At 34.0% G+C, this 9,090-nt stretch overlaps 2 protein-coding genes across 2 annotated transcripts; both read left to right on the forward strand.

The window, feature by feature from the left end:
* Positions 1-5,728: 5,728 nt before the first annotated feature.
* On the forward strand, positions 5,729-6,449 carry LOC116109472 (MLP-like protein 28). The gene is made up of 3 exons (XM_031395684.1): positions 5,729-5,785; positions 5,868-5,915; positions 6,141-6,449. The coding sequence occupies exons 1-3, from the start codon at positions 5,729-5,731 to the stop codon at positions 6,447-6,449; spliced, it is 414 nt and encodes a 137-aa protein (XP_031251544.1).
* Positions 6,450-8,256: 1,807 nt separating this feature from the next.
* Positions 8,257-8,736, forward strand: LOC116109473 (probable F-box protein At4g22030). Its single transcript, XM_031395685.1, has one exon. It carries the CDS (start codon positions 8,257-8,259, stop codon positions 8,734-8,736), a length of 480 nt encoding a protein of 159 aa, XP_031251545.1.
* Positions 8,737-9,090: the final 354 nt, after the last annotated feature.

Below are 9,090 nucleotides of genomic sequence, written 5' to 3' on the forward strand. Positions count from 1 at the left end.
AGGAAGCTTTTTGGCATTAAGCATTACCCTAGCCATCTCTTGAAGCATTCTGTTTTTCCTTTCCACAACACCATTTTGTTGAGGTGTTTTTGGTGCTGAAAATTAATGAAATATGCTCTACAATTCACGAAAACTAGCAAAATCAACATTCTCAAATTCCTTTTCATGGTCACTCTTAATTCTCGCTATCTTTGTAGCTTTAGAACTCTTCTCAACAAGCAACCCTTTAGCCAATTTCTAAAAAGCATTAAAAGAATCAAATTTCTCACACAAAAAATCAACCTAAGCATACCTTAAAAAATCATCAACACAAACAAACACATACCTCTTACTTCCCAAACTCTCGGTTTGCATAAGACCCATTAGATCCATATGGAGCAATTCCAAAACACATGAGGTATTGAGATTAGACAAAGTTTTATGAGATATCCTGGTTTGGTTACCATGTTGACATGGACCACACATATTAACTTTTGGAAGTTCAAGTTTTGGTAGTCCTTTAACTACTTCCTTCTTTGAGAGTCTTACTAAGTCCTTGAAGTTCATGTGACCAAGTTTCTCATGCCACAAGTTAGTGGAATCTGTTTATGAACTAAAACATGACACGTTAGAAAGCAAGTAACAATTGTCATTTGACTTTTTTCTCTCAAGTAGAGAAACACCTTTACCATTCAAGATTTGACACTTGTTCTTTGAGAATTGAACTATAAAATCTTTGTCACAAATTTGACTAATACTAATCAAATTAGCTTTCAAACCATCAACAAGTAAGACATCTTTCAAAACTGAAAAATTAGGAAGCACAATTGATCATTTGCCAAGAATTTTACCTTTCTTCTCATCTCCATAAGTGACATGTCCACTATCAACCGATTCAAGTTCAGTCAAAGAGATTTATTACCTGTCATATGCCTTGAACAACCACTGTCTAGATACCAAAGATCATTTTGAAATGCAAGCAAAGAAGTATGAGACACAAAACAATTCACATCAACCTTTGGTTTCCAAACTCTTTTGGAAGAAAAACCATTGTTAGTATTATGATTTATATTAGCAACAAAACTATGGTTTTTAAAAACTTTCTTCAAATAAGCAATAAATCTGAAGCATTGGGTCTGATGTGACCTTTCCTGTTACAAAAATGATAAATAGGAATGAATTTTGATACCTTTGTAAACTGTCTCACAACAGTTCTTTCAGTAGGAGTTCCGATGGCTTTCACAAATATGTTAGCACTAGCTTTCAATGTGCTAGCACCAGCACTGAAGCCCAAACCATACCAATCTCCGAAGGATTTTCCTTGACCAAGCACTTCATCAAGCTCAAGAGAACCTGCATTCAAATTATCAATGATGGCCTTAGCCTTAGTTAGTTCAGCAGTAAGAATGACAATCTTTTCGGACAATGCTTTCTTTTGTTTCAACAAGGAAGCATTCTCAATACCAAGAGATTGTAACTATTTCACAGTCTTAAGCCGTTGGTCATACATCTTATCATATGCTTCTTGTTGCTCAGCATAAATATCTTCAGTGTCATCCGAAACTTCACTCTTACCATCTTCTTGATTCACAATGAAGGCTGAAACATTTCATAATCACCGAAATCATCATCATCACTCTCATCATGCTCATTCTCACTAAAAGTGGCAACCATGGCTTTACCTTTCTTCTTTTTCAATGTGTTAGCACACTCAGATTGTATGTGCCTGAAGCCCTCGCATTCAAAACACTTGATACCTTTATTTTTCTTTCCTTTATCTTTTGAAAATTTCTTTGTAAAGGTGCCAGGGTTTTGATGGTCATAAGGCTTTTTCACAAAAGGTTTTCGACCATAACTACTAGTATGAGGCTTTTTCATGTTTTTCTTTAAAAACTTTGCAAAATTCTTTATAAATAAAGCACAATTGTCATCATCCAATAAACTTAGATCACAGTCATCAAAAGGATTCGAATCAACCTCATGTTTGAGAGCCAAATCTTTGCTCGGTTTTTGTTTTTCCTGTCATTGCAGATTCAGTTCATAGGTTTGGAGAGAGCCAATGAGTTCATCAATGTCCATAGTGTCCAAATCTTAGCATTCTTCAATAGTGGTGACCTTAGACATAAATCTCTGAGGCAAAGAGCAAAGCACTTTCCTGACAAGTTTAGCATTAGAATATGTTCTTCCCAAAGCAAAACATTCATTAGAAATATCACAAACTCTACCATAAAAATCAGTTATAGTCTCATCCTCTTCCATGTTCAAATTTTCAAAATCAGTGACAAGTCTTCTAAGCCTATTTCTTTTAACGGCACTAGTTCCCTCATTCTTGACTTGAAGCCTATCCTAAGCATCTTTAGCAAGCTCAAAATTAGCTATGACTTTCATTTGGTTCACATTAACAGCATTAACAAGAGCATGAAAGGCTTTAGAGTTATAATTAGCGAGAGTTATTTCATCAACAGTCCAACTAGCAATAGGTTTTGGTCTAAACACTTCATTTTCAACAATAACTGGGGCTGTCCAATCATTCACAACCGTGGACCAGACTCTTTCATCTATAGATTTTAGAAAAGCATGCATCCTAGGTCTCCATTTATAGTAGTTAAGGTCATCTAACAAAGGAGGTCTATGAGCAGATCCACCTTTAGTGAAGAAACTCATGACGAAAAACAATTAGACAGATGCTAAAGCACAAATGGAAGTGTACACACAGACAAACAGCAGATCTGAAGTAAAAGCACAACACAAACCACATTTAGCCTACATCCATGGGACCTTGTCCATATCGAAGCAATCCACTAAGTCAAAACACATTACACGATATAGTTCAAAGCTGATCTAAGTTACAGTAAAAAGAACTCCCAGTTCAACTTTACACTTAGCACCATACTCTAAATCGTTAACGTGTAGCAACTCCTTGGAGCTTCTTTTCTCCGAGAACACACCCAAGAATAACTTGTAAACCACCAAGCTTCAAGCACCAACGCCACGCACCAGCATTAGCAAAGGAAACACATTCCAAAAGTCATCAAGTCTATTTTTGATACGGTGAGGTTTTGGCACAAAAGAGAAATGAACATTGAACCTTAAGAGATAGAATACTCTAAGAAATTTATAGTACAATGAAACAAATTGTCGAAAGGTTAGATTCATTTACGCAAGAAAAAGTATTATATAATGAAGGATTTCTTGCTCAACAATATAGTGCCACATCAGCCAACAAAGGGTTGACCCATGTTTGTCCAAACAAGGAAAGTATTCCTTCTTTTGGTTTGGACCACAAAACAAATCGGGAAAGATAACTTTATTCCCTAAGACCAATTAAAGATATTATGACACATGTAAAAGGTCCTAAATATCAAGAGACAAAGATAAATAATATCTTTTTCACTTTATCAGACATGCAACTCGTGTTGGGTTGCAAAATATCTAAAGCGAGAGTGTAAGCATAGACCGTTGTGCACACACACTCGAAACGAAACAAGCCAAGGCACACGTCTGGCAAACAGTGTGCACTAAGAACTAATGTGCACACACACAACATATGAAACAAGCCAAATAAAAGGATTGGCAGCCAGTGTGCACACATAATTGTTGTGCACACACATAACTCATAAGTTTGACAAAAATTAATACTTTACACTCATGATTAAATTGCTTTTAATTTTAAAATTTTATGTCAAAATTATGAACAAATGAGACTCGAGGAGATAATTTAGTGAATTCAATTATTATTGAATTGATTATAATTGAATCAATATTTCCTGTTTATACAAAAATTAAGCTATATAATAAGGAAACATAATATTGTAATAATATCTAAAATCTCCTAGAATAAGGAAACATAATATTGTTTCACAATTAAGGAAACATATTATTTGCATTCCATTTTTCACTTCAACACTCCCCCTCAAGCTTGTGGGCATAAATTACAAACTTGCATAAAAGATGCAAATGTTGGTGATTATGTCAAAGTTTGAGCTTTGGTTGCTTGCCATTGGAAAATCTAACCGAGTATCTGTTTGAATTGCAAGGACAAAAAGAGAGGCTAGCTGAGTATTGTACTAACCGAGTATCCATTTTAATTGCAGGGACAGAAAAGAGAGGCTAGTTGAGCGGAAGCTGATTCAACATGGAAGCTTTGATACCATGTCGGAATTATGAACAAATGAGACTCAAAGAGATAATTTAGTGAATTCAATTATTATTGAATTGATTGTAATTGAATCAATATTGTCTTTTTATACAAAAATTAAGCTATATAATAAGGAAACATAATATTATAATAATATCTAAAATCTCCTATAATAAGGAAACATAATATTGTTTTACAATTAAGGAAACATATTATTTGCATTCCATTTTGCCCTTCAACATTTTATGAATAAGAATTTAATTATTGAAATACAAAATTAATTATCATCAAATACTCAATTGAATATATATATATATATATATATTTATTTATTTATTTATTTATTTATTTATTTATTTATTTATATTTATATTTTCTTGAAAATTTTAAAATTTTAGGAATAAGATTTTGAATAATGTGCCACGAAATTCTTATCATCCATAGATTCAATTGCTTTATCAATATTCCCACAGTCCCTTCGCTTGCTTGAAAAAAAGTAAATATGCTTATCTGCAATTGATTTAAATTAATATTTTAATTGAATGAATTAAATTAATATTTTTATTGAATGAATGGAAAAACGAATATAATTATGGAAGACAGCATCTATCTATAGATAATTATTTCTTGCTTTAAAATATTTTCCATTAAAAAAAAAAAAATAGAACTAATTTTGAACAAATTTCCTTCGTAGAGCATGCTATCCAAACTTTTAACACATATATTTCCTTATTGCTAAAATTTTTCATCATAATATAAACTTAAAAGTTATAATATCATTTATAATATTTAAGGGTTTATGCATTGAATTTCCATAAAATGATTTTGAAGCATAATGTTGAGACTTAAATTAAAAAAATAAATAAATTGAAAAATATTATATGGCACGACAATCCTGATTTCTTATTGGCATTACTCCATGGTTGTGGTCCTTGAGGACCATATTAAAGGATCCATTTTCATCAAGTGGTCTGAGAATATTGTTCTCCTATATAAATATTGAATTTTTATGGAATCAAAAAAGTTGCGAAAATATTTTTAAATGGTTGTTGTGGGATTTTTAATCAATACTTTTCATTATCTTTCGACTTAGTTTAAAAACATTAAATTACTTCCGAACTCATAACAATAAATGATAGATTTATAACACTATAAACCATTGACGGTCAAATTTTTCACTAGTTGTTGCATGTTATCATTACTTGTAAATCAAAAATAGAATAAATATCTTCAAACAATAAGCACAAATATAGCTTATCCAAAAAGAAAATTGACGGAAAATTTCATGATTTCTTCCGTTCAAAGTACTTTGACTAGAATCTTATTTTTTCCTTCTTGATAATTTATCTTTATAGTTATGATGTTCCCCCCTTGCCTTTTCTAGAACCATTTTTAATTTGTATATTTTTCCTTGAGAATAACTTTTAGCTGAAGACCCTTCTTCTTTCGACGTGGCAGGATCTGAATGGTTGTAGTGCATGAACAAATTCAACTGAAAAATAGCCACCAACTCACACTTCCTTCTATGTAAGCCGAGTGCCGTAGAGGGTTGATGTCAACCATCATCAATTGCCTCTCCTATGTGAATACAAATCAAAACAAGTAAACAAAATGGCTCTCTCTGGACAGATGAAGGCTGATGTTGAGTTCAAGGCTCCTGCTGACAAGGTTTTTGAGTTCTTTACCTTGACCCCTTACCACATGACCAAAACAAGCCCTAAATATGTTCAGAGTGTTGATTTACTTGAAGGTCAATGGGGCAAAGATGGCTGCGTTTACAACTGGAACTTTCTCCTCGGTAAGTCAGCATCTATTATGCGGACGTTTTGAAAATTTTAACGTGTAAATATATAAAAATGCTTGCAGTCGTCAGTTGTTTTACGACTATATATCGAGCAAGTTTGTATATTAAAAACTTCACAACTCATCTGTACCGGAATTTTAATATATATATATATATATATATTAAAATAATGTGTTTGATAAGTATTACTTCTTCTCACTTGTGTGATAACATACGCAGACCGCAGACGGAAACACTGCATTTAATATGGAGAAAGTGGCAATAGATGACAAGAACAAGTCAGCCACGTACAAAACAATTGAAGGAACTGGCTTGCAAATGCTCAAGAGCGTCAAGATTTGTATTGAAGTTACTCCAAGGGACGAGGGCTGCGTGCTGCACTGGACTCTCGAATACGAGAAGCTGAACGCGAATGTTGAGGATCCAAAAGCGATGCTTCACGTGCTTGTTGATACCTGCAAAGACGTTGATGCTCACCTTACCCAGCAGGCAAACACACAAAGCTCTCCTCAGCTGCAATGCAACTGATGAGAATCGTCCGATGCAACAAATAAAAGGCATGCATGCATGCAAGTTAATTTGCAGCATGCTTGGATCAATGGATGTCTCGAATATGGAGTCTGGCTTCTGCTACTGAATAAGATGAATTTTCATTTATGTGCGGAGTGTCTTGCATGTTTCTTCTACTAAATGAGATTTATTTTCTGTATGTGTGAAGTGTCTTGCATGCATGCTTTTGCTAGCAAACAATATGCTTGTATTCATGAACTTGGGTATGTGCAATATTGCATGTGGCTAGTCAAAGCTGCTTTAATATTCTCTCTTCTTCTTCCCTTGACGATATATCATAATATATATATATATATAGTAGTGAATGGGGGCCGGTGATCCTAACTCAAAGAAATGTTATGCCTACTTCGTTTTTTGATAATCTTAATTAAGAGAGTAAAATGATAGATTATGTAAGTTCATATATCGGTCATTTTAACTGCTCAACAAATGAGAGGTCATATAGAGATTAACTTAGATAACTAATAGTAAGAGCATGAAAACTATATATGCTTTAGTATATAATTTGTGAGATTTCTTGTAAAGTAATTATTAAGCTAATATGGTCCATAACATTAAGTGTAGTTCTAAAAACATCTTCTATTGTTAGAGAATTTTTTATATAAGAGATGATACATGCACTGTATCATCTGTTAGTTGTTACATGATTCAAGGAAACACTAAATAATAAAAAATAAAAAAATAGTTTTAAATAAGAGAAAACTTCACTGAATTTTTATCATTTGGTATTAAATTGTATTAGTATTTATTTATTGACGCTATTTAATAAGATCCGCTTTTAAAAAAAAAATGCAACATCTATTAAAGAAGTTGCAGGAGTTAATTATATTAACAAGAGAGACAATAGAAAAGGAGTGGTGGGCCGGTAGTGAATGATGAGACTGCGCCTGTGCGCCACCGTGGTTGGGGTGGAATGTCGGGAGGGGAGGGAGTCAACTGTTAAATTATATTAACGAGAGGGTTTAAATGTATTTAGGGAAAATCTAAAGGGATTTTTAGGAAATTTCTTTAAACTTTGGTATCAGTTAAAGACAAGAAGGGGCAAAATAGTCTTTCAAACAATTTAGTGTTTGCCATTAGTTTCAAATTAGACGGCGTTAAGATTTTGGGAGGCTTTTGAATATCTTTTGAACACAAATGGGGTAAGTAATTTAAATGGGCATTGTTTCCACAGTTATTTTCCAGAACTACAAGGGTGTAGTTAGACTTTGGCAAAACAAGCATGTGGGCCGAGTATGTGTTGAGCCCAACGGGTACAAGTCCCAAGAGTACGGATCCAAACAGGTCCAAAATGGTGAACTAGACCCTACCCTATACAGGTACGGGTGGACCCGTGGGCACCCATATTGTTAACTAGGGCTGCAAAAAAAGGACCAAAAACCAAACCTAACCACAAAATCGGACCGAAACTAGTTAACAAGAAAATCGGTTTCGGTTTTGGTTTTGGTTTGGAAAAATGGCCAAACCGCTTATCCGGTTCGGTTACCTGTTTAGGCATTTTTCCACACCGGTTAATCGAAACCGGCTTTTTTACCCAATTATCCTTAAAAAAAAATATTATAATATACCCTAAAACTAAAAGTCTAAAAAGTTTAAACCTACAGCTAAAAGACTAAAACTAAATACCTAAAAAAAACTACAGACCCAACTACATATTCGCCGTCACTCTCACCTTCTCTTCTCCATTCTGCTGTGTCTCTTCTCCATTGTCTCCGTCACCCTCTACTGTGTCTCTATCAACATTATTTCTCTCACTACTGCCCCTATGGATGGTATTGCTGCAACTAGTGGCGCAGGCGTTTCATCACTTTTGGCTTTAAAGCTATCATCAACTCTCTTGTTCTCTGCAACCGCGGGGATGATGGTTATCGTGAACAAGATCCAGCCTTCACGACTTGCAAAAGAGCAATGTAACACAACAAGATTATTCAAGCAGCTCCATAGACAAATACACACTTTCCTTGCTCTAAGGGCTCCCAGTGAAGACGATGTGAAAGAAGCAATGGAGAAAGTTTTGGCGCTTGACCAAGCGTACCCACTTCCCTTGCTAGGTAAAATGATAGAGAAGTTCCCTAAAACATTTAAGCCTGCTGTTTGGTGGCTTTCAAATCACTCCTCGACAAACAACAAAGTATATAAAAGAGAGCAAAGCAACATGAATATGGAGAAAAATGGATGGAGTAAAGATCTTGAAGAGGAAATGAGAGAAATTATTGAAGTGTTGAAGAGGAAAACTGGTTTATAAATCGGTTAACCCTTAATCAAACCGAAAATTCGGTTCGATTAGTAACCAATTTAAGGGAGAATCCAGACAGGTTTCAGTTTGCAATTTCCCTTGAACCGGAAAATCAGTTCGGTTAGTAAAATGGACAATCCAGTTCGGTTAACCGGATTTCCACACCACTAATACAAACTATTTTCAATTTTGACAATTATACCCCCAAAATTTCCACAGTTTTCATTTTTTACAATTATCTCCACAATCAACTTCTCCAAATTGAATTCAATTCACCACAAAAGTTCACGACAACTCAATTTCTCATCAATTAAACTACTACCAAATTATAATTCAATCTTTAAAATTTAAGGGATAGATTAA

This window comes from Pistacia vera, unplaced genomic scaffold (genome assembly GCF_008641045.1).
Source record: "Pistacia vera cultivar Batoury unplaced genomic scaffold, PisVer_v2 Contig580, whole genome shotgun sequence".
NCBI lineage: Eukaryota > Viridiplantae > Streptophyta > Magnoliopsida > Sapindales > Anacardiaceae > Pistacia > Pistacia vera.

What these genes read in the sequence shown, in the direction of transcription:
- LOC116109472 (XM_031395684.1), top strand. Translation starts at nt 5,729, where the DNA reads ATGGCTCTCTCTGGACAGATGAAGGCTGATGTTGAGTTCAAGGCTCCT. An exon ending in TCAAGGCTCCTGCTGACAAG is followed by an intron (nt 5,786 to 5,867) that starts GTTTTTGAGTTC and finishes ATTTACTTGAAG; the next exon opens with GTCAATGGGGCAAAGATGGC. An exon ending in CAACTGGAACTTTCTCCTCG is followed by an intron (nt 5,916 to 6,140) that starts GTAAGTCAGCAT and finishes TAACATACGCAG; the next exon opens with ACCGCAGACGGAAACACTGC.
- LOC116109473 (XM_031395685.1), top strand. Translation starts at nt 8,257, where the DNA reads ATGGATGGTATTGCTGCAACTAGTGGCGCAGGCGTTTCATCACTTTTG.